The sequence below is a fragment of the Erinaceus europaeus genome, chromosome 18 (assembly GCF_950295315.1).
Source record: "Erinaceus europaeus chromosome 18, mEriEur2.1, whole genome shotgun sequence".
In the NCBI taxonomy this organism is placed as follows: Eukaryota; Metazoa; Chordata; class Mammalia; order Eulipotyphla; family Erinaceidae; genus Erinaceus; species Erinaceus europaeus.
Genome location: NC_080179.1, coordinates 13,206,787 through 13,232,035, shown reverse-complemented (window position 1 = coordinate 13,232,035; position 25,249 = coordinate 13,206,787). Strand labels below are relative to the sequence as shown.

Genomic DNA, 25,249 nt, shown 5'->3' with positions numbered 1-25,249 from the left:
AGGTGGGGACCAGGGGCTTGAACCTAGGACCTTGCGCTCTATAATGTGTGTGCTTAACCAGGTGCACCACCGCCTGGCTCCCAGAGTCAGTCTTCTAATGTAGAGAATGTATTTGTCTTCTGCCTATGTTACTTAGATATCAGATGGAAAAATAAGTTCTGGGGGAAGTCGATGGAAATCCTGCCAGTTGGAACACTGAATGTCATGCTTCCAAGGTAAGTATCTCAGTTTCCTTCTGGTCTCTTATTTGCTACTATTTGAAAATACATGTGATGTGCAAATTTAAAAAGTGACTTGAGGTCATGTTATCTCACCCCTTGGCAGAATTTCTGTAATCTTAATCACCAGAGTTTTGTTCAGTAGCATCTATGCTCAACTTTCTTTTTCCCAGGAAGGCTTCATATTTTCATCATTAACTTAGAGTATGAAGTTGTCCTTGAATTATTTGCTCTTTAATGCACACCCTCTGGTATCTCTCTCCTTTTTTTGAGCCCTTCCACAATGACCCAGTGCCTGCAGTGCAGACCCAGACACACTGGTTTGTCTCTGAAGGTGTATACCTTACCTCTCCAGCCTTGCCTCCATACAGACTCACTCACCTTTAACACCCCTACAGGTCCCCAGAAGCATCATACTATTCCAGTCTCTGTGACTTCGCAAGTATTTTTCCCAGCCTACAATGCCCCTCTCTCCATTTCCTCAAGCCTAGACTCAACTCCCTCAAGAATTCTTCCAAGGAAGAATTAATGTTTCCTGCCCACGTTACAGGCAGATCAAGGCCTATGGACTCCCTTTTCTGTGTTCACTTGATGCTTCCTGAATGTATTTTATTATAATTATAGCTCTTCATTGACTTAGGATGGGGTTACATCCTGATAAATCCATTGTAAGTGGAAAATATTGTTGAGTCAAATGCCTCTAAGGGTATGGAAATTATACCCCTGAAATCTTAGTTGTTTTTTAACCCAACATTAAATCACTAGCAATAAAAACTGCTTTTAAAAAATCCATTTAGGAAGTCGAGCGGTAGCGCAGCAGGTTAAGCGCACATGGCGCAAAGCTCAAGGGCCGGAGTAAGGATCCCGGTTCGAGCCCCCAGCTCCACACCTGCAGGAGGTCACTTCGCAGACAATGAAGCAGGTCTGCAGGTGTCTGTATTTCTCTCTTCTTCTCTGTTTTCCCCTCCTCTCTCCATTTCTCTCTCCTATCCAACAACAACAATAGCTATGACAATAATAACAACTACAACAAGCACAACAAGGGCAACAAAATGGGAAAAATAGCCTCCAGGAGCAGTGGATTCATAGTGCAGGAACTGAGCCCCAGCAATAACCCTGGAGGCAAAAAAAAAAAATCCATTTAGCACACCCTACTTACTGGACATTATAATTTAACCTATTCTGCCTCAAACATATACTGAATACTTATTTTAACCCACATTACAAAAAATCATCTAGCAAAGGAGATAAAAAGAAACTTTTTTAAAAAAATCACTTAACCCCACAACGACCCTGGGTCCATGCTCCCAGAGGGATAGAGAATGGGAAAGCTATCAGGGGAGGGGATGGGATATGGAGATTGGGTGGTGGGAATTGTGTGGAGTTGTACCCCTCCAACCCTATGGTCCCTATGGTTTTGTTAATTTATCCTTTCTTAAATAAAAAATAAATTTAAAAAAATCACTTAACATAAAAAAATCGCTTTACATAAAGCCGATTTTATTATAACGTGTTGAATATCTCGTGCAAATTCCTACTATACTGAAGGGGGGTGGAGAAACAGTGTGGAGTTATGTTTGTGTAGCCTTGTGATCACATATCGACTTGGGAGCTGCCACTGGCCAGCATCACATCACTACCTTGGCAAATATGGATATTCAAAGTACAGTTTCTACTGGATGCTTTTGTACCCTTGTATCAAACCAGCATAAGTCAGGATCCATCGTCTATGGCCATACCACCCTCAACATGCCTGACCTCGTCTGATCTCAGAAGTCAGGATCCATCTGTAGTTGCTGACATGTCCATCCACCCCCACCCAGGTTGTTGACTCCAGGAGAGCTGGAAACAATTTCCCTATTCGACTTGCTAGCTTTTTAGCACCCAACCCATAGAAAGCACTGAGATATTCCGTGAATGAATGAATGAATGAATGAATGAATGAATGAATGAGTGAATGGATGACTTCAGAAGCATTCTTGATTTCCGTAGAAGCTGTCAACAAACTAATAAGAAGAATATATGGAGAAGGAAATTGACCAAAGAATGTTCTCATTAGTAAAAGCAATAATATTTGTGACTTCATTGTTTCTAAGGAGCTGGGATTATAGCTCATTAGTAGAGCACACAGTCTTTGACTGTAGGAAGCCAGGAGTTTGATCACAAAGAAAAAGAAAAAGAAAAACTCTTGGGGGCCGAGTGGTGGCACACCACAATAAATGCACATAGTGCAAAGCACATGGATTGGCTCAAAGATCCTGGTTCAAGCCCCCCGCTCCCCACCTACGGGGGGGGGGGCGGTCACTTCAACAAGTGGTGAAGCAGGTCTGCAGGTGTCTTTCTCTCCCCCTCTCTGTCTTCTCCTCTCTCCATTTCTCTCTGTCCTATCCAACAACAACAACAGTAATAACAACAACAGCAGCAAGGAAAAAGAAGATGGCCGCCAGGAACAGTGGATTCATAGTGCAGGCAATGAGCCCCAGCGATAGCCCTGGAGGGAAGAAAAAAGCAAGAGAAACATTCTTGTTCTTTCACTATTTTGAATCAGTGTTGTGTTCTTCACTAGGTACGGAGACTGCTATGTGTGGAATAAGGTCACCACATGCATACACAACATCCTCAGTGGGAGGAGATGGATAGAGCATTATGGAGAAATAACCATTAGAAATACCAAAAGCAGTGTTTGCATTTGCAAACTCACATTTGTCAAGGTAAATAATAACATAGTATTCAGTGCTTCCTACCCTTACAACAGCACATCTGTCCTATAACATTGAACCTTTAGGATATTTTAGATAAAAGCAGAACCAACTGCTGGAGTTACTTAAGGCATGCAGGCTTCTGACTGTGTGAAGATTCAGAAAAGGCAACATTTCAAAACCGGAATGGAATTGTCTTTATAATCAGCCAGTCAGTTCAGCCAGAGTAAAATTTCAGAAAATATTTCTTGCATGTAATAAGTGTTCTGGGTGCTATTTCTGTTCTGGCTTGATTACAACATATTCCAGTGATCTTATTTTAGAAATCTAATTATGCTGTTGTCAGTTTTTTTTTCTTCAGTTGTCACTTTTTGAGGATTAATATAGAAGACAGCTACCAGTAATGATAAGCTTAGCCAGCTCTGCCACTATCCAAATAAGTTCAAAATAAAGTGCCACCCTTATTAACAAGGAAAGATAGCTATGATAGAAATGTGTGCGTACCACTGTTAGCTCCTTTTTTTTTTTTTTTTCTTGTAAGTTTATTAGGTGACTCAGAACTGAGGAATCAAGACCATTATTTCCCCTGACTGGGCAATGACAGTAAATATATACATTTCATTTTAAAAGCCATGACACCTGCCCCTGTCATTTACAGAGCTCAGGTCACATGTATAAATTAATAGGAGTGCCTATACCTTGTGTGTAAATATTTAAAATGTGTAAATCAGGCCTGCAAACTGGCAGAATATGTTCTGTCCTTTCACCAGATATACTCTTCCACTCCTCAGTCAACCCCCCAAATATATACTTTTAATACCAAAACCTGCATGACAAGGTGGGGTACCTTTGAACAGCAAAACAGTCCAGACCCACAATCTACCCACTTTTTCCCCATCATCGCCTCTGTTCTGCGTTATGCTGTGAGGGGCCTCACACAGACACTGATGATGATAGTCCACCCCACAATCCTGAGCTCTCGCCACACATACACCCTTGGCCCTGTTGCCTTACTCCTCTGGTATAAGGTAGACACATGGATGGGTGGTGTGCCCTTTGGTGGATGGGTACAAGTAAAAGCTTATGTACATTGTGGCATCAACTTAGACGCATTTAGACAGGGAATGCATACTTGGAGCTTGATTTAAGAGAGACATGGGATTCAGGGAGCTATGTAATCCACCAGCTTCTCACCCCTGCAAGAGGAGTACGACTTGAAGATGGGAAGAACCTGCAAGAAAAAAATGTAACCATTTTCAAATATTATGAAAATCATTTCACAAACTCTATCTGCAGCATTGCCAGTTGAAATTCTTTTTTCTTTCTCTCTTTCTTTCTTTCTTTCTTTCTTTCTTTCTTTCTTTTTCTTTTTTAATATATACCAGAGCACTACTCAGCTCTGGCTTAAAGTGGTGCAGGGGATTGAACCTGGGACTTTGTAGCCTCAGGCATGAGAGTCTCTTTGCACAACCATTATGCTATCTACCCCCCCTGCCCAACTAGTTGAAATTCTTTAAAATCCATGAATCGCATGAAACTGTAAGAGAAGAAGATTGAGGGGAAAAAAATTAAGAGCCTATAAATGAATGTTGGGTGATTGAAAATGAGCCCTTTTTGGATTACATGACAGTGCTTTAGCCTGATACAGAGATGCCCCTTTCCTTCAAGTTAAGCCAGCTGTCACATAAATAGCTGACCTTCCACAGAGAACATTTTGAGACAGATTTCTGAAAACTATTTGAATAATAAGGGACTTCAAAGTTTGAAGTCCCACTTAAACTTCAAAATTTAGAGTGCCAAAATTTACCATTTCCTTGTAAGGGTTGCTATTGTAAAAACAGATTTGGTATTTTAATGGGCACTTGCCTTTTCCAGGTGAACTACTGGAATTCTAATGTGAATGAAGTCCAGGGGGCTGTGATAGATCAAGAGGGAAAGGTGGTGCGCCGGCTCTTTGGGAAGTGGCATGAAGGACTCTACTGTGGTGTGGCCCCTTCGGCGAAGTGCATCTGGAGACCAGGTGAGACTGGTTTAAGTGTCCTGTCTCACGAGGGCACCATGGGTGGCAAAAAAATTTTAAAAAGATGTGTTCCAGAGACATAACACCAGGTAGGTGCATGTCTTGCCATGCACACAGCACAGGTTCAAACACCAGCACTATGTGGTACCAGGGGTAGCTCCAGTGCTATGGTGTCTCTCTCTCTCTCTCTCATCTCCCTCTCTGTGTCTGTCTGTTTCTCTCCATCTCTCTCTCTCATCTCCCTCTCTGTGTCTGTCTGTTTCTCTCCATCTCTCCATCTCTCTCTCTCATCTCCCTCTCTGTGTCTGTCTCTCTCCATCTCTCTCTCTCATCTCCCTCTCTGTGTCTGCCTGTTTCCATCTCTCTCTGTCTCCCTCTCTCTCTCTCTTTCTCTCTCTCCCCATCCATCCATATATATATTGAAACCATGCATGCACAAGGCCCCAGCCCCACCAAAGGAAGGAAAAGAAGGAAAAGGAATATCAGATCATTCTATTCAGTCTATCTTGTATTATTTTACAATGAGCTTGAGAACATGGATACTTAAGGCACTTGTAATTACATTTATGCATGATGGATGCATTCTGTAAGTCTTCATATTTAGTATTTGATACATAATTTTTAAATGCAGGACAAATCTCTGGCATGTGGTCAGACACTGTTTTCTGAAACTTCACTCTGTAAAGCCCACATTTCAAAAGTTAGGCATATTTATAAGAGTTTAGATAATTGAAATATATAAACTTAAATCCTCACTTGTTTATTCTCTGATTAGGGGGGTGGGGAGAAGGAAGGCTTGAAAGCTCCTCTAAACCATAAATTCAGTAATTTCTAGGACAAGTGATCTTTTTCACTTGAGCAGCAAAACCTGCAATATGCTGACATTTAACAAAAGATATGAAGAGATTTCTGGTAACACACTATCATGTAATTGAATGTTAAGTGTAAATGGAGCACAGCTTTACACAGCATTTATTTTCATTGAAATTTTGTCAGTTAATCCCTAGCTTTAAAATTAGCTATCGGTTTCCTAAGAGACGTCAGTGAGTATTTAAATTTCCTACTTGTAGAGTGCTGAGTTCATTCATTTAGCAGTTGTTTATTGATTTTTTTTTAAACTTTTGACTCTCTGGGTTAATTTTTATTTTCAGTTTTTTTTACTTGTTATTAATAGTAGGTTACAAGATAGTAAGATTACAGTGTATATAGTTCCACATCACACCCACCACCAAATTCTGTGTCCTCCACCCTCCCGCCACCCAAAATAACCACCATAGTTCTCACAAGTCTTAGAAACAGTCGGCTTGCTTCTGTTTTTCTGTTTGTTTGTTTTTCACATTCATATGAAGCACGTCTCTAGATTCTACATATTAGTGAAACAATCTAGTAGTTGTCTTTCATCTCTTTACTTACTTCACTAAGTAAAATTACCTCTAGTTCCATCTATTTTGTACCAAAAGACACAATATCGTCTTTTTTGATTGCAGGGTAGTATTCCATGGAATATATATCCCATAACTTCTTTGGCCAGTCGTCTGTTGATGTTAGGCTGCTTCCATTCTGGCTATTGTGAGGAATGCAGCTATGAACATAGGGGTGAATATGTCCCTTTCAATTAGTATTTGAATGTCCTTTGGATAAATGCCTAAAGAGTAGCATTGCTGCATCATAATGTAAATTCCATTTTTGATTTGCTTAAGGACTGTCCACACAGTCTTCCAAAGGGGCTGCACCAGTCTGCATTCCCACCAACAGTGCATTAGAGGTCCTTTTTCTCCAAAACCTTAGTAACACCTGTCCTTTCCTGGTTTGTTGATGTAAGCCTCTCTCTCGGGTGTGAGATGGTATCTCACTGTAGTTTTAATTTACACTTCTCTAATGATCAGTGAAGTGGAGCATTTCGTCATGTGTCTGTGGACCATATCTAGCTCATCTTCAGAAAACTGTTTAGTTCTTGGTCCATTTTTTATTGGCTTATTTTTTGCTTCGTTTGTAGATCTGTACCAATTCTGTGTAGGTGTTTAATATCAGTTGTTTGTCTGATGAGTGATGTGAAGATATCTTCTCCCATTTACTCAGTTGCATGGTTATCCTTGTGTAGTTTGCTTTTATGTATAGAAGATTTTTAGTTTCATGTAATCCCTTTTGCTTACTCTTGTTTTCATTTCCTATACCCAGGGGATTGAGTCTCCAAATACATCTTTGATGTGAAGGTTCTGCAAAGCTTCACCAACATTTTCTTCTATAAATTTTAGAGTTTCTGGTCTAATATCTAGATATTTAATGCACTTTGATTTGACTTTGGTGTATGGTGTTAGGTGGTGGTCTAGTTTTACTTTTTTTTAATATTTATTTATTCTCTTTTATTGCCCTTATTGTTTTATTGTTGTAGTTATTGTTGTTGTTATTGATATCATTGTTGTTGGATAGAACAGAGAGAAATGGAGAGAGGAGGGGAAGACAGAGAGGCAGAGAGAAAGACAACTGCAGACCTGCTTCACCACCTGTGAAGTGACTCCCCTGCAGGTGAGGAGCCGGGGGCTCGAACCGGGATAGTTTTACTTTTCTACATGTGACTGTCCAGTTTTCCTAGTGTCAGCTTTGAAGAGACCTTCTTTACCCATTGAATGGTTTTGACCCTTTGTCAAACACTAGGTGGTAATATATTTGCTTATTAACTAAGCACCTACGTTAAGTCAACTTTTCCAAATTGTGTAAGCATTTTTTTGCCTTTCACATTTCAGGTTCCCTCCCAACTAACTATGAACTCTACTATGGCTTCACAAGGTTTGCTATTGAACTCAATGAGTTAGACCCTGTACTTAAAGATCTCCTTCCACCAACAGATGCCCGATTCCGACCAGATCAGAGGTGAGCATGGAGTGGTATTTAAGATGGTCACGAGATGATTATATAGCACTGCAGATGAAAGCAAGACTTATTTTTCACCACTGACACTTACCTATTGAATCAATCATTTATTCCCTTATTTACTCAACAATATTTGAGTTTTCTAGCCTAGATTTTAAAAAAGTATGCAGAGGATTCTTAACAGAAGTTCCTCACAGAACATTTTCTAACAAAGTCTCTCTCCCTGGGGCCTGAGGTGGCTAGCAAGACTAAGCACACATGTTACAAAGTTTCTCTCCCTGCCCCCCAATTTACCAAGTCTGTACAGATACACCAATTCTCTTTCCACTAAATCCAGAATTACTCCCAACCCAATGTTTTTACTTGTTTATTTATTTTTTTAATTGTTTTTTTTTAAATTTATTTATTCCCTTTTGTTGCCCTTGTTGTTTTATTGTTGTAGATATTCTTATTGTCATCATTGTTGGATAGGACAGAGAGAAATGGAGAGAGGAGGGGAAAACAGAGAGAGGGAGAGAAAGACAGACACCTGCAGACCTGCTTCACCGCCTGTGAAGTGACTCCCCTGCAGGTGGGGAGCCAGGGGCTCGAACCGGGATCCTTAGGCCAGTCCTTGCGCTTTGCGACTTGTTTGTTTTTTTATATTTATTTATTTTTTGGATAAAGATAGTCAGAAATTGAGAGGTGAGGGGGAGATAGAGAGGAAGAGAAACTCCGGGGGGTGGGGGGGGTGGGAGCTGGCAGTGGCGCACAAGGTTAACTGCACATAGTATGAAGTGCAAGAACCCACGCAATGATGTGGGTTCAAACCCGCTGCTCCTCCCGAGGGGTGTCACTTCACAAGCAGTGAAGCAGTTCTGCTGGTGCCTCTCTTTCTTTCTCCCTCTGTCTTCCCCTCCTCTCTCAATTTCTCTCTGTCCTATCAAAAAAAAAAAAAAAAAGGAAAAAATGGCCACAGGAGCAGTGGATTCACAGTGCAGGCACTGAGCCTCAGCAGTAACCCTGGAGGCAAAAAATTTAATTTAATTTAAAAAAAAAAAAAGGTGAAACACCTGCAGCCCTGTTTCACCACTCATGAAGCTGTCCCCCAGCAGGTGGGGACCGAGGGCTTGAACCTGGATCCTTGAGCATTGTAACATATGCACTCAACCAGATAGATGCCCCGCCACTCAGCCCCACTTTTTTAAAATTTCTGTTACTTTATTCTTTTACATGGAGGATCTTAAACTGAGAAGAGAATATGTTACAGAGTCACTTAGAAATTCTTTGCAGCAAAATCTGGAGTTTGTCCAACATGATTTTGAGCCCACAAAGTGAAAGAGGGACTTAAAATACAGTACCTTTCAGACTTTCCTCTTTCTTTTTTTGAATTTTCTTTATTGGGGGGGAGATACAGTCAACAGTAAATACTATAGTTTTTACATATGTATCACTTTTCAGTTTTCCACATAACAATTCATCCCCTCTAGGTCCTCCTCTGCCATCATGTTCCAGGAGTTGAACCCCACCACCACCACCACCACCACCACCCCAGAGTATTTTACTTTGGTGCAATACGCCAAAAGACTCTCCACTTTTGTTTAACTATTCTTAAGTAATTCTGTACTCACACTACTCACAGAATTAATTTTACTTTTTCCAAAAATTATACATACCAGATAAATTCTAGCCAAGATCATTTCTGTTTTCAGTCTTTTTTTCTGGCTTTATCTGTCTTCAGCCAAACTGTTCTCAGTGTTGAATGTTCTACTATTCAGTTAGCTTGTATCCCTCTTCTCAAACATGCAATGTCACTATTAGACATTCAAATTTTTTTAATAAACTTCCTGTACAGAGTGATTATGCTCTCGTTTTGAAATTTAAATAATTGCAAATCACTACTGGGTCTCCACTGTCTCAATTCTATTTCAGTGTTCCCTTTCTGAATATCATATACTATTCATTTCCTTTCAGTTGCTTTCTATAATGTTCCCCCCAACTGTTACCTTTTCTGTGTTTTTTGGTTTTTTTTAATCAGCTTTACTCTTGCCAACAAAACAGGAAATCTCCTTCCCTCTCAATATGTTCTGAAAGTAAATGGAGAGCAGCCAGTAACCACCCTCCCTTCTATGGTTTTAATGATGTTTTTTTAAAATATGGAAAAAGAGCCCAATCTGGGATAGAATGCTATTCTTTTTTTTATTATTATTATTCTTTTTTGTATTTATTTACTTATTCCCTTTTGTTGCCCTTGTTGTTTTATTGTTATAGTTATACTGTTGTTGTTATTGTTGTCATCGTTGTTGGATAGGACAGAGAGAAATGGAGAGAGAGGAGGGAAAGACAGAGAGGGGGAGAGAAAGACAGACACCTGCAGACCTGCTTCACCACTTGTGAAGCGACTCCCCTGCAGGAGGGGAGCCGGGGGCTCAAACCGGGATGCTTACATAGGTCCTTGTGCTTCACGCCATGTCCCCTTAACCCGCTGCGCTACCACCCGGTCCCCGATATATGCTATTCTAACCCTGATCTGTATAGTCATAGTCATCTTGAAAATCTCAAGCTGTAGAAGTCTAGACAACACAGAAAAACCTTTAAGGCCAAACCTATAAGAACAGATCGTTCATATGCAGAACTAGTGTGTTGACTGAGTGGTCTGGAGCAGTGGTGAGAGGCTGTTATCAGACTGACTGTTTACTACTATGTTTTATTCATAGCAACCAGTATGTTACTTTATGCAAATGACACTTCTTTTTTCTCTGAGAAGAGGATAATGTCTGCTTTCTGCTTAGATTTTTGGAAGAGGGAAATTTGGAAGCTGCAGCAGCAGAGAAGCAAAGAGTTGAAGAACTCCAGAGATCTCGAAGACGATACATGGAAGAAAATAACCTGGAACATATACCAAAATTCTTTAAGTAAGTCAGTTTACACCCCTGCCCCCAGCAGTTCCATGTATGGCAAATTGTTATCACAAGCAAAGAGAAACTCCAGGTAAAAAGAAAATGAGAGTTATTTTCAGAATTTATCTGTGTTTTTCAGCATGCCGTCCTTCAACTCTCACATATGGTAGCGCCAGCGATGAAAGCTCTCACATACAAGTCTTATGAGCTACTGCTCAGCTATCTCCCCAGCCCAGTTATTTATTTACTACTTAATTGCCTACTTACTTACTTTCTTTGCTAAAAGTACTGCTCCACTCTGGCTGTTGGTGGTACCAAGGATCAAACCTGGGACCTCTGAGTGCAAGTCCTCTGTGCTACCTCTACACTCTCTTCCTGGCCTTCAGTAGCTTAAAGGTAGAAAAGTTAGACTTATTTTGTACATTTGGATTTAGCAGTGAAGATACTGAATGATATTTCTGAAAACTCTGTAACCTGAAAAGTAAATTCCTCTCTGTCAGCTGTTTCCTTTTAGAAGGGCAGCAAAAAACAGGTGAAGGTCTTACCCAGAACATTCTTTGTCCTTCAGCTTTTAGAATGATAAAAACCTATTCTCTGGACAGAGGTAGATAGCATAATAGTTATGCAAAGATACTCTAATGCCTGAGGCTCCAAAATCCTAGGTTCAGTCATCCACACCACAAACCAGAGCTGAACAGTGCTTTGGAGAGAGAGAGAGAGAGAGAGAGAGAGAGAGAAAGGAAGGAAGGAAGGAAGGAAGGAAGGAAGGAAGGAAGAAAGAAAGAAAGAAAGAAAGAAAGAAAGAAAGAAAGAAAGAAAGGAACTTGTCCTTACTTCTTCCCTCAAAGATATGGTGGGAGCTCACTACCCATCCTCACTTCATTGATATTTAATTTTATTTCTGTTATGTGGAGCTTGTATTTGATTTATCTGTGGTGTGATTCTGGGTGATTATTACTGGATTATTTGCAGAACTATATGGACATCACACAAATTAATTTGCACTTTCCAAATTTGTCTAATGCCCTCCAGAGCTAGGACAAAAGAACTCAGACTAACTTCATATTGTTTAAAGTTGCCATCTCATCACTGTCCCAGGATGAAATACAACTTTGCCCTTTAGATGAAAAGTCAACTTCTTTCAGGAGACAGCCCAATAGTTATGCAAAAGACTTTCATGCCTGAGACTCAGGAGTAATAGGTTCAGTTCCCAAAACCCTCATTACCAGAGCTGAGTAGGGCTTGGAAATGAAAGAGAAGGAAAGGAATAGCGAGGAAAAGAAAGGAAGGCATCTGGACATGGGCCCAGCAGAGAGTTATAGAACTACTGAAGTTGCATATTCCATCCCACAAGTGAAACAGACGATCCTTCTTAAGCCTGGGCCTTTGAAACTCGTAGTTAAAGTTACAGTAAAAATCTTTGTTTAAAGTTTTTTTTTAATTATCTTTATTTATTGTATAGAGACAGCCAGAAATCAAGAGAGAGCGGGGAGATAGAGGAGAGAGACAGAGAGACATCTGCAGACCTACTTCACCAGTCGCAAAGCTTTCCTCCTGCAGGTGGAGACTGGGGGCTTAAACTCCCATCCTTAAGCTTTGTAACCTGAGCACTCAACCAGGTGCACCACCAGCCGGCCCCTTACAGTAAAAATCTTAACTGGGACACTTCACTTTCCAGCCCTGCCTAGAGATGATTAATTCCCACCCTCCACACCTCTTTCCATAAGTCTACCCACTTCCATTTTGAACATTTAAAAACAAAATAAGTTATTTCTGGTCGAAGCTGGTGACCTCCTCAGTAAGCAGGGAGGTTACTCACAAAGTACTGTTCATATGGACATATCCTTTCTTCAGGAAAGGGCCCAGTTGTCAGGTCACCTTGATGTGATTGATGTGTGGCTAATGTTGATTTTTCTATGTTCACAGAAAAGTGATTGATGCCAATCAAAGAGAAGCCTGGGTCTCTAATGACACCTACTGGGAGCTGCGAAAGGACCCTGGGTTTAGCAAAGTAGACAGCCCTGTTCTTTGGTGAACTGAGATTGTAGAGCTAGCCAACAACATATCATGCTCCGAATGAATTAATAACTATGCACACTTATGTTTCTTAGAGCTCTGCGTGGTTTCTGGGTTGACTGAAAACCGACCTTTTGCTTTTCTATTCATCTTTATAATGGACTTTCAGAAGTGCATTAGACAAGGCCCCTAACCACTTTTGGATCCTTTCTGTTTTGCTGCAACCATATTCCTTAAAAAAGAAAAAGAAAAGAAAGAAAGAAAAACCACACACCCTTCTCAAAAAGCAGAATAAAAGGAACAGAATATCAAACCCAAAGTCTGAAGAGTTTGTCAAGAAAAAAAAAAAACTGTAACTGGTGCTTAAAGCTGATCCAGAGAGTTTCAAGCAACACGACACACATAAAAGCCACATCTGGTCTGTTATCTGGAAACGCCATCCCCCTCATCGTAGGAACTCCTGGGCCTGCAGCTGGCCAGCTCAGACTTGAAATATGTCTGTTTGATGTGGTGGACTTGCACTGGCCCTGTCCAATGACAACGTGATGCTTCTCTGAACCTGTCCCATCTGTGCGCCATTGTTCATGCCTTAAGAAATGCAAAGATGTACAATAAATCATTTTTTAAGTGTTTGCTCATAGGTTTATGTGAAGGACAGGTCTTTTGAATCATGGCATGAGTCACTTTCTGGGAATCAAAAAAGTTATGATACTAACTTCAATGAATTTTTAACAAGTAAACAATGAATGAGCTTTACTTTGACTGTTTGCTGTATGGTGTTTATGAAGGATAAGAAGGGAAAAGTGTTGATAATTGTATTCACATTTGCTCATTAAGACCCATTCTTGTATCCAGATAATAAACCATCCCTCTTCCACCTAAATTCACATGTGCCCCTTTATTTGTCAGAATCTGTATTTGATTTGGGCATCTGGCATCAGTGTTAATCCCTTAGAAGGAAATAACAAAAAGCACATGGGGTTTCTGTTTCTGTGTGAACTGAGGAGTACTGTCAATGTAACTTTTTGAGTGAAGCACAATATAACCTTAGTTATGCCCGACCTGTTGGCACAGAGAACAGCAGCAAGAATACGAGTGGCGTATTTGCGTTGAGTGAGTTGTATGTTCAACTATCTGTTTTCATCAATTGGTTCTATGTGATACATGACCATATATTAAGCATTTACCTTGCTATTGACATATATAAGCTTAAACTAAGGAATTTACCCACCCCAGCACAAAGCAGAGGAGGCAGGAATATGTTTTGCACACTTGAGATCTGCATTTTTCCTTCTCTAGTATGTGGAGGCTTTTGTAGAAGGCTTCCATCAGTATTCCTGAGTTTCTGCACATAGGTAACTACGTAAATGCCTGTTTGTTTGTTTTTTAGTCACTTTGAAGATTTTCCTAGAGAATTCCACAGTTACATATATGTTATTCTTAGTTTTTATCTATGAATTCTTACCATCATATTCTAAACTTAAACTCTAATCATCATATTTTAAACTCTAATAGCAAGGTTAGTGACATCTGACTATGAAGTGTTGATTTTCATATTATTTCTGCTCTGATAATGACTAATACATAATATCAAACCAAAACTGCTGAAAGTATAAAAGAAAGCTGAAATTTCCACTAGGTGGAGCAGTATTTTAGTTATTCTAAAACACATGCCTACTTTTATCTGAGTGCATAAATATGTGTTATAGTACACACTGATTAAGGATGAAAATTCATTTCAAGTAAATTCCCTATCCATTGCCAGATCCAAGCACTCCACTCAAGCAGTATCCTCCCAGCGTTCCTCAATGCCGTTAATTCCCCTTTTAAATTGACTGGTGTATTTGCCCCCTAATACTATAAATTTTCATTTATTATCCGTTGTTTTCTGCCCATTCATCTTAATGTCATTTTTTTTTCTGCATTGGGGAATACATCCCTTTAATGAGAATTGAAAATCTTAATAAATTTTAAATATAATTAAAGTGGTCATGGTCTGTACTTCTATATACTTCCCTGATCACTTGCAAAATATTGAACTTAAAGATAAAAGGGGGGCAGGTGGTGGTGCACCCGGTTGAGCACACATGTTACAATGCATAAGGACCTGGGTTCGAACCCCCAGTCCCCACCTGCAGAAGGAAAGCTTTGCAAGTGGTGAAGCAGAGCTGCAGCTGTCTCTCTGTCTCTCTCCCTGTTACCCCCTTCCCTCTTCTAGCTATCTCTATCCAATAAATAAATAAAATAAAAAATTTTAAAGATAAAAAATTCATTCTGGAAAGTAAAGGTATTATAAATAGAGAAGGGGGAAATTTAAATTTCAGTAGTCATCAGATATGATTTCTCTCAGGCAACTGGAAAAGAACCCAGGGCCGTGAGAGCGCTTTGCATAAAACTGTCACGGGGGAGATGAGAAATTGCGCCTATGTGTCAACAGCTGTACTGTAATTTGCTGACTCCCTCCCACCCATAATGTAAAAATAAACAAACAAACAAACAAATAGGAACCCAGGACCCATCAGGGAAGCAACCATCACAACTAGCATTTGGGTTTTGATTAAGAAAAACAGGGAGTTGAGTGGTAGCGTAGTGGGTTAAGCGCAGGTGGTGCAAAGCGCGAGGACCGGCATAAGGATACCCGTTCGAGCCCCCGGCTCCCCACCTGCAGGGGAGTCACTTCACAAGCAGTGAAGCAGGTCTGCAGGTGTCTATCTTTCTCCCCCTCTTTTCCCCTCCTCTCTCCATTTCTCTCTGTCTTATCCAACAATGAAATCAATAACAACAATAATAACTACAACAATAAAACAACAAGGGCAACAAAAGGGAATAAAATATTTTTTAAAAAGAGTAACTACTCATTGGACGATAAATTGAAGCTACAGATCAGGGTACTGACTGTTGATTAGACAGACCTAAAAAATTCTGGTAAAGGATTTCAAGAGGAGAATGAGGAGAATGTCAAATTAATTAAAATCACATCTTATGGTCTGACTCATTTAGAATATCTTTGGAGATTCTAGTATCCTGATTAAACTTCCAATTTAAGTGATCAGTTAGTGTTAGATAACACTTATCAAGTAGCAATCTCCCCATCAAACATTTATCTAAGTATAAGGACTTCATTCCCCATTTCTTATCCTTTTTTTAAAAATTTTTTTGCACCTCTTCTATATATTGTGGTTATAGAATTGTGAGATTTATTCTATTTGGGATTTTATCTGCATCCTCGGGGTTTTTTGAGACTAGTTTAGATGGCAAAAAGTTAGAATAAATGTTAGGTCACTCTTGATAAACCTAATTTACTTCTTAAAATTTCATATAGACCCTTTTATTTCAAGGGGAATTTTCTTGTTCTTCCCTAATATGTCTGGTATGATACGGGATGGGGAGCCAGTTAATAATATCTTTATATCTCCCTGTGTTTATTCCTAAACTGCTTTGTCTCTGGGAGTTGGTCATTAAGGAAGCAGTAATAGGTGACAGTGGTCCCGTAGATGTGACTGGATTGAACAGGTCGATGGCACACACATCAGAAGCACAAGAGTCAGCCAGAAACATTATTTTTATCTTCATATGCTGCCACCCAGGGTGTAAGTTTGCTGTTAATATTTTGCTATTATTTTACTGAGGTTTGTTTTTTTTAACTTAAGTCATTATGTTTCATGGATTACTTTTAAATATCCCATGGTTTCCAGGAAATTGAACAGAATAATCCTCATTTGAGATACCTTTTAATAGTACATGTGAGTTCTGTATGATGTAATAACTACAAAACATGTTTTGGGGGTAAGAGAAGATGAAGGATTTTCAATACAAGGAATGCCAGGTCGTTATTTTCCAGACCTTTTATTCTGGCCTCAGGCCTTTAGGGACTCCAATAATCTATCATTAGCTGCTACCCCAAGGACCAGCTGGAGGGGGGGGGGGCGGGCAGAGTTGAAGGGGAAACCAGTAAGACTGTTTTTGTTTAGTTCTGGCTATAGCTGTGACTGGAGAACTATCTAGTATATGTTTCTTTTTGCTGTTTCCTTGTGGATTTTAATTATTCATCTTGTACAATCTTGTTCTCCGTCATTCTGGATAATGAAGTGTTTGTGAGAACAGAGCTCCTCACACACCAGGGGTGGTAATACATGTTTGCACTTAGCTTGACTTGGTGTATTGAATGTGGCACAGTAAATAAAGTTTGTGTACAAAATATTAGTTTATTTCTATGGGAGCCATTATGTTCAGATATATAGAATGTATCTAATTAAACAATTCTGAACCTATTTTGTGCTCTAGAAATGTTCTTTTGGGAGAAGATGGGAAAAACTGTCATTAGAGCTAAAATTAAAGCATTGGGGCTTTTATCTTTTTTCTTTCCTTTCTCTCTCTCTCTCTCTCACTTTCCACCTTTCTCTAAAAGCTTTCCAGACATTTAGGGGAAATTGCTGATTTAATCAGTATTGAAATTCAAATTTCAATTTAATTTATCTTGTGAAATTAGCACATGTAAGCTATGCATTGCCTAAGTCATCCTGCAACCTGACTTTAACTTTAGTACATAATGGGATGAGTGTACAGATTGTGAGACCTTTGCTGCATCTCTGGCTTTTAAAGTTGTTTTTAAAAGGCTTAGTTTTAATTCTTCCATAATGAAAGCAAAAAATAGTAATAAATAAACAAATTATTCAAAAGTGGCTATGATAAACCAGTATGTCCAATATCACAAGCCCCATGATTAAAGCAACTCAGGAGTGAAGAGGTGGCATATCTTGTCACTTGTCAGTTATATGTATCTTTTTTAAAACTCTTTCCTTTTAATTTTTTTAATTATATTTATTTATCGGATAGAGACAAGCAGAAATGAAGAGGGAGGGGACTGATAGAGAGACAGAGAGAGAGAGACAGAGAGACACCTGCAGCCCTATTTCACCGCTCATGAAGATTTCCCCCTGAAGGTGGGGATCTGGGGCTTGAACCTGGCTCCTTGTGCACTGTAATGTGTGCACTTAACTAGGTGCGCCATCACCTGGCCCCTATATATGTTATTTTTCAAAGCAGCTATCTGACCTAACTCACTGTCTCCTTTTTCTTAATCCCAGTATAGTGAGAGACATGGCTACACATGTATATTCTTTTACACTGTGCTACTAAGTGTAAATATTACAGGATTTACACGCAATTGCAGGATAAGAGAATTAACGAAGTCACTGAATTTAGGATACTATGGAATACTTAAATGTTTGTGGATTGTATATTGCTTATTTCTTTGATATTGCCAGACTGGTAGCAAAAAAAAAAAGTAAGAATACTTTTATCTTGGGGGTTAAGGGAGGATCAATCATGCTTCTAGATACAAATTAGAGCAATTGTAGAGAGGAATATTGAGTTTTCACAGAACAAGTTATAGGAATATTTGGATTCTGTTTGTTCTTACTTTAAGTTACTAAGCTAAGTAGCTGAATTTTTTTTCCCTGCATGGCTATTTCTGTGACTCAGTGCCTGCACTATGAATCCACTGCTCCTGGAGGCTATTTTTCCCATTTTGTTGCTTTTGTTATCATTGCTGCTGTTATTGTTGGATAGGACAGAGAGAAACTGAGAGAGGAGGGGAGAGAAAAAGGGAGGAGAGAAAGACACCTGCAGACCTGCTTCACCGCTTATGAAGCGACTTCCCCTGGAGGCGGGGAGCCAGGGGCTTGAACAGGGATCCTATGTCAGCCCTTGAACTTTGCTCCATGTGCGCTTTATCTGCTGCGCTACCGCCCGACCCCCAGTAGCTGAATTTCTTAGCACTATTCAGGAAAGAATGATAAAATTATTACCTCTTTCTTCTTGCACACCCTACTCCCCTAGCTCTCCTCATCTAATTACTTCTTTGGGAGATTAAGCTCTTGCTGGAAAAATTTTCATTTCAAGCCTATTTTTAAAGACTTCTTGAGATAAAACTAAGGTACAGTATACTTGATTTTTTTTTATCTTAATTCATTTATTGAATAGAAATAGTCAGAAATCAAGGGGAAGGGGGAGACAGAGAGGGAAAGAAACAGAGAGACACCTGCAGCCCTGCTTCACCCCTCGCAGAGCTTTCCCCCTGCAGGTGGGGACCGGGGGCTTGAACTCTGGTCCTTGTGCATTGCAACATGTGTGCTCAGCCAGATGCACCACCACTTGGCCCCTCAATATACTTCGTATATTCTGAAATGTACAGTTTGGCACACAGTAGAACCACATCACCACAATATTTTTCCTGGCCCTTTAGAGCTTCTCTAGCCTCTGGCCATCCTTTGCCCCAAGGTAGTCACTGGTCTTCTTCATGGCTTATAAATATCTGTATATGTTCATGTAATTACTGCCTGTGGGTTTTTCTGAACTGCTCTGTGCTTGTAGGTAGACCTGTGTCTTCAGTGCTTCTCATGCACTTACCCAATCTCCATCTTAAAATAGTAACATACTGTATGAGAGAGAGAATTATTGGGGCCAGGCAGTGGTACACACACTGCAGTGCGCAAGGACTGGGGTTCAAACCCCTGATCCCCACCTGCAGGGGGAAAACTTCACAAGTGGTGAAGCAGGTCTGCAGGTGTCTCTGTCTCTCTTCCTCTCTATACCCCCTTCCCTTTTTTAAAATTATCTTTATTTATTTATGTATTGGATATAGACAGCCAGAAACCTAGAGGGTATGGGGACAAAAGAGAGGGAGAGAGACAACTGCAACATTGCTTCACCACTCACAAAGCTTTCCCCCTTCAGGTCGGGACTGAGGGCTCGAACCTGGGTCCTTGGGCATTGGAACATGTGCACTCAATCAGATGCACCACCACCCTTCCCTTTTAATTTCTGTCTCTATCCAATAATAATTAAATAAATAAGAGAGAATGTTATTTAAGTTCTCATTCTGGTAGCCCAGTAGGAATTTCACTTTTGAAATACTTAGAAAACACGTTTTTGTTACTGAAGCGGCCGTAAAACTTAGTAAGTTCATTTCCTCTTGGAGACCTCCAAAGTAACTGAAGTTGCTGGTGGCACCGAGGGAGGCCTACAAAGTGTCATTCTCTTGTTTATAATGAAAAAAAAGCACATCAGTAAAGCCTTGGGACTTCAGACTGTGCCTGAAATGATGGCTAGATAATGAACAAGGACATAATGATGTTTTAACAGAAGGATAAGCAGCTGTGCAGAAATGGTTATTTCCCCAGCCCCAAACATTTGAAGCTTGTCACGCTCAAGAAAAGCTATCTTTCCATCTCTTGTAGCACCTTCATTCCCTATCTGAGGATGAAGATGCTACATCGAATTTTGAAAAAAATGAAATTGAAGTTCCCAAAGTCCAGTGAGTTGCCCTTGGTAGCTTGTGTAAAGGTGAAAATGTATCTCATTTCCCCTGACCACCCCACCACCACCACAACTACCCCCACAAAGCCTGTTACTCACAAGTAGAAAACTTAGCTGGAGGACCCAGGTGGTGGCACACCTGGTGGAGTGCACGCATTACAATGCACAAGGACCAGGGTTCAAGCTCCCCACTCCCCATCTGTAGGGGGAAAGCTTCATGAGAGGTGAAGCAAGTCTGCAGGTCCCAGCCTCTCTCCCTCTCCCTACCCCTCTCCCTCTCCTTCCCTCTCTCTCTCCCTCAATCATCCCCTTCCCTCTCAAATTCTCTCTGCTTCTACCCAAAAATAAATAAATAAAATACAAAAAAAAAACTTTAAAAAAAGAAAGAAAACTTGCCTGGAAACAGTCAGATTCAGTATGATTGCCATTAAGTGCCACTAAAGAGAAAAGCTGATCATGAGTAACAGAGAAGTGAATTCTGGGAAAGAAACATTGGTTGCCTAAATGGGATGGAGACCAAGTTCCTTGGGAGCATATGAATGGGTGGGTTCAAGGGAGCAAGGAGCCCTGGATGTTTGTTTATGGCAGATTATGAAATTTCCCACCAAAGATTCTGAGTCTGTACGTTTTATGTATTGATCAACACTCTGTGTTTTATTTTTTTATTTTGCATAGAGATAGAAATTGAGAGGGGGAGATAAAGAGACACCTGGGGGAAAGCGGTGGTGGCGCACCTGGTTAAGCTCATATCTTACAATGCTCAAGGACCAGGGTTCGAGCCCCCTGTCGCCACCTGCAGGGGGAAAGCTTTACAAGTGGTGAAGAAGAGCTGCAGGTGTGTCTTTTTCTCTCTGCCTCTTTATCTCCCCAACCCTCTTGATTTCTGACTGTCTCTATCCAATAAATAAATACAATTAAAAAAATTTTAAAAAGAGAGAGTGGCATGCAGGGTGCCAAGGATCAAACTTAGGGCCTCATGCTTTACAGCCCAACACCTTGTCCACTGCACCACTACCTGGGCCCCAAGTACAAGCTCTCTGCCCAGGAAAGTTTGAGACACACAGATGGAGGACCTCTGTGAGCATGTGCTAACCCTCCCCCCACTCTCCCTCACACTCTTTTCCCAAACTGTCTTTCTGGTTGATTGCTTTTTTCATAGTGGCCTTCAGTAGTTGGTGAGAAATTCTAGGTTAAGAACCAAAAATTGATTAGTATTCAGTGACTTGTGACTCACTTTGCTGTGCGTTTTTGTCTTTTTTTTGTGTGTGTGTGACTCTCCCAAAGCAAGTACTATAATATGGAGGTGAGGGCAGGGGATTGCAGAACTCTGGAATCTTCAAGATGAGTTTTGTTAATGGACAAGGATGATTCCTGAAGCATCGTAACCAGTCCAGAGAATTTGAAGGCTTTACTCTTTAGAGTTTGAATCAATCTACCTGCCTCCAGCTGTCATCCCTTCCTAGACTTGGTCTGTGTCTCTGAGGAAAGATGCTTTTTTTGTTTGTTTGTTTGTTTGTTTCCTCAGCTTTTATGTTTTTCTTGAAGTAGTATTGATTTGCAAAGCTGTCTGTTTGGGGTTACCATTTCATGCCTTCTGTTGTTAGTGAGTCTCCTCCATCCTTACCCTTCTTTCCACTTACCCCTTTGCTGACCTGGTTCTGCAGAGTCTAGGGACTTGTGCTTTGACTTTATCTGTTGTAAGGAGAGTTTAAAATTGAAGGGGGTTAAGCGTATATGTCGAGAAGCACATGGACCAGAGTAAGGATCCCTGTTTGAGCCTCGGCTCCCCACCTGCAGTCGCTTCATGGGCGGTGGTGAAACAGGTCTGCAGGTGTCTCTCTTTCCCTCCTCTCTTGATTTCTCTATCCTATTCAACAACAATAACAACAACAAAATGGAAAAAATGGCTGCCAGGAGCAGTGAATTCATAGTGCAGACACGAAACCTCAGTGATAACCCTGGAGGCAAAAAAAAATGCCCATGGTCTCCTGGCTGGTAGGGAAACTACCAAAAATCCTATGAGCAAGCTTTTTTTTTTTTTTTTTTTTTTTTTTACCAGAGCACAGCTCAGCTCTGCTTTATGGTGGTGCTGCAGGTGACTGAACCTGGGACCTTGGAGCCTAAGGCATGAGAGTCTCTTTACATAACCATTATGCTCTCTACCCCCACCCAAACTTTCTTAATTATCTGGTTGACACTATCATGATGAGGTGTTGCTGCAAATTCTTACCTAGGTCAGATTCTTCTCAGAAATATATATTTTTTTAATCTTTGTTTGAAAAACTCCTACTATGGGGGAGTGGGGTCAGGCGGTAGTGCAGCGAGTTAAGCACACCTGGCACAAAGTCCAAGGACCGGCATAAGGATCCCAGTTCGATCCCCTGGCTCTCCACCTGCAAAGGGGTCGCTTCACAAATGGTGAAGCAGGTCTGCAGGTGTCTATCTTTCTCTCCCCCTCTCTTTCTTCCCCTCCTCTCTCCATTTCTCTCTCTAAAAAAAAACAAACTCCTACTATGAAAGGATTGTGCTTATAATGAAATGAAAAATATGAAGCTAAGTAGCTACATACAGTTTGTTGGCATATGGTTACTTTGAGATAGGAAAAAAAATACAATGTGTATTAAGGAAAACATTGCAAGCAACTTTCTACAGAAAATAGCTTGCAGTGAAATTTCCTAATGAAAGGAATTTTTCACTAAAAAACTAATTGTTGAATCTGTGCCATCACCATGTTAGAATTATGCTTCTTCAATGAATATTGTATATAAGAGCATTAAATCTGTAAAAGCCCTGGAAACTCAATAAGTTTTAAATCAGTTGCATAATTAGTCTTGGGGAGATTGTATATTTTAATGATTTTTCCACAGAATCAGTGAATTGGAAGCACTTCCAGTAGGATATAAAAGACTAAGTATTCACTTTGCCAGCTTTTTTTTTTTTTAATATAGTATCTATGTAGTAACTGTTTTCAAATAAAATACCAGAACATTGGACTTGCCCCTGGATTTTAAACTTATTTGTATTAAAAAATGGGGGAGACAGGGAGTCGGGCGGTGGTGTAGTGGGTTAAGCGCATGTGGCGCAAAGTGCAAGGACCAGCATAAGGATCCCGGTTCGAGCCCCCGGCTCCCCACCTGCAGGGGAGTCACTTCACAAGAGGTGAAGCAGGTCTGCAGGTGTCTCTCTTTATCTCCCCCTCTCTGTCTTCCCCTCCTGTCTCCATTTCTCTCTGTCCTGTCTAACAACAATGACATCAATAACCACAACAATGTTAAATAACAAGGGCAACAAAATGGAAAATAAATAAATATTTTAAAAAGTGGGGAGGATTAAACTGTGTCTAATATCTTGTGAGAACTATGGTGGTTATTGTGAGGGAAGTGGTTCAGAACTTTGGTGAAGGGTGTGGTATGAAACTATACCCCTGTAATCTTATCATCTCGCAAACCATTATTTAATGACTAGGTAAATAAATGTAAAAATATTTTTGAAATCTTAGAAATATGACTATTTTGTATCAACATTATAAAATTAAAGTTGTAGTTCATAAAGACAGCACAAGATGCTCAGATCAAAGTTTTCAATTGCTAGTGTCTTGAGAAAGTCGTAGAGATGTTCTTCTTCTCGTGCAATAGCTCACTCGGTTTCTCTGCGCCCCCCCCCCCCAGAGCACTGCTCAACTTTGATTAATGGGGGTGCAGGGATCAAACCTGGGACTCTGGAGCTTCAGACATAAAACTATGTTTGCATAACTATTATGCTTTCTCTTTAGAGAGTTTTCAAGGGGGAATATTTGTGTGTGTGTGTGTGTGTGTGTGTGTGTGTGTGTGTGTGTGTGTGTGTGTGTCTGTGTGTGTGTACATACTTGTACATGCACACAAGTGCATGTGTTTGTCTCTGGAGCAGAATAAAAGGAACAGAAGCCTCACACATGCATGATTTCACCATTTAGAGTTATTTTTTCAAACATAGACATACAGAAAGGGAGAGATACAGCATTAAAGTTCCCTCCAGTGCTGTAGAACTCTTATGTGGTACACAGGGGCCCAAGTGGATCAAGCCCATAGCAAGTCAGAAGGCCTACCAGGAGCTCCATGGGGAGGACTTTCTGTCACTGGTGACAATAAATTTAAAAAAGGTAGCATGTCCTCTTTTTGTGTCTTCCTGTGCATTTTAAATAGAGGACTTATCAGCCTTGATCTTCAACTTTCCAATTTCTACTTTTAAAAAGTAGAAGTGTGGGGCCAGAAGTTGGTGCACCTGGTTGAGCACACATGTTAGAATGCGCAAGGACCCGGGTTCAAGCCCCTGGTCTCCACCTGCAGAGGGAAAGCTTTGCAAGTGATGAAGCAGGGCTGCAGGTATCTCTCTGTCTCTTTCTCCCTCTCTGTCACCTTTCCTCTTGATTTCTGACGGTCTCTATCCAATAAATAAAGCTAATAAAAAAATTTTTTAAAAAAAGTAGAAGTGTTTGGAAAAATGCAAAGAAAGTCCCCAAATCTGTTTTCCTAAAACAAACAGTAATAGTCCATCTATTTCAATCCTGTTGGAATATGAAGGCTTTCAAGTGCCTGGAATGAGACATGGCCAAACAGCAGTGGGTTGGTGAGGCAGGATGTGTGGCAGGCTCCAGATACTGTCCAAGCACAGAGGTGTGGGAACCTTATAGTTTCACCTCCTGGGAACGTGTTCCTAAGATTATGATGAGAAGAAGCATGCGCATTGAGACGTATTTCTTTTATGTATCTTTGTCTTTTTTTTTTTTTTGTATATGCCAGAAATTCTTATGTAAGAGCAAAGGAAGAAAATAGGGAGAGGGCCAGAGAGACTGAGAAGTGGTAGAAGTTTGAAATGCCAAAGGGATGTCTCTCCCCTTGCTATATGCAATGAAGATAGTGGGGGGGTGGTGAAAATACTTAATACAGAGACACCATAGATAAAATTCTTACCTGCATAGTTTGTAATTACATAACCATGATTATCAAAAGTCAGTTCCCTTATCCAATTATAAAATCATGCCTGCAGGATTGGGGAGACATTATATGGTTATGCTAACTGATTTTCATGCCTGAAGCTCTAATTTCCAAAGTTCAGTCCTAGTTCAGAGCTGAGCAACGATCTGGTTAAAAAAAAAATGATGGGGAGTCGGGTGGTAGCACAGCGGTTTAGCGTAGGTGGTGCGAAGCATAAGGACCAGCATAAGGATCCTGGTTCCAGCCCGAGGCT

The 25,249-nt window shown here is 40.4% G+C and overlaps 1 protein-coding gene across 10 annotated transcripts in view; it reads left to right on the top strand.

Annotated features, from left to right (window-relative positions):
• The window catches only part of OSBPL6 (oxysterol binding protein like 6), a 202,893-nt gene extending 189,924 nt beyond the window's left edge, over positions 1-12,969 (top strand). For all 10 annotated transcript variants that reach the window (XM_060177651.1, XM_060177660.1, XM_060177658.1 and 7 more), the window contains 6 exons: positions 137-215; positions 2,785-2,929; positions 4,793-4,937; positions 7,682-7,808; positions 10,580-10,702; positions 12,614-12,969. In XM_060177651.1, the coding sequence (XP_060033634.1) occupies positions 137-215; positions 2,785-2,929; positions 4,793-4,937; positions 7,682-7,808; positions 10,580-10,702; positions 12,614-12,722 (728 nt within the window). In that variant the 3' untranslated portion in view covers positions 12,723-12,969. The remainder of the gene's footprint in view (positions 1-136; positions 216-2,784; positions 2,930-4,792; positions 4,938-7,681; positions 7,809-10,579; positions 10,703-12,613) is intronic.
• The last annotated feature ends 12,280 nt before the right edge of the window (positions 12,970-25,249 follow it).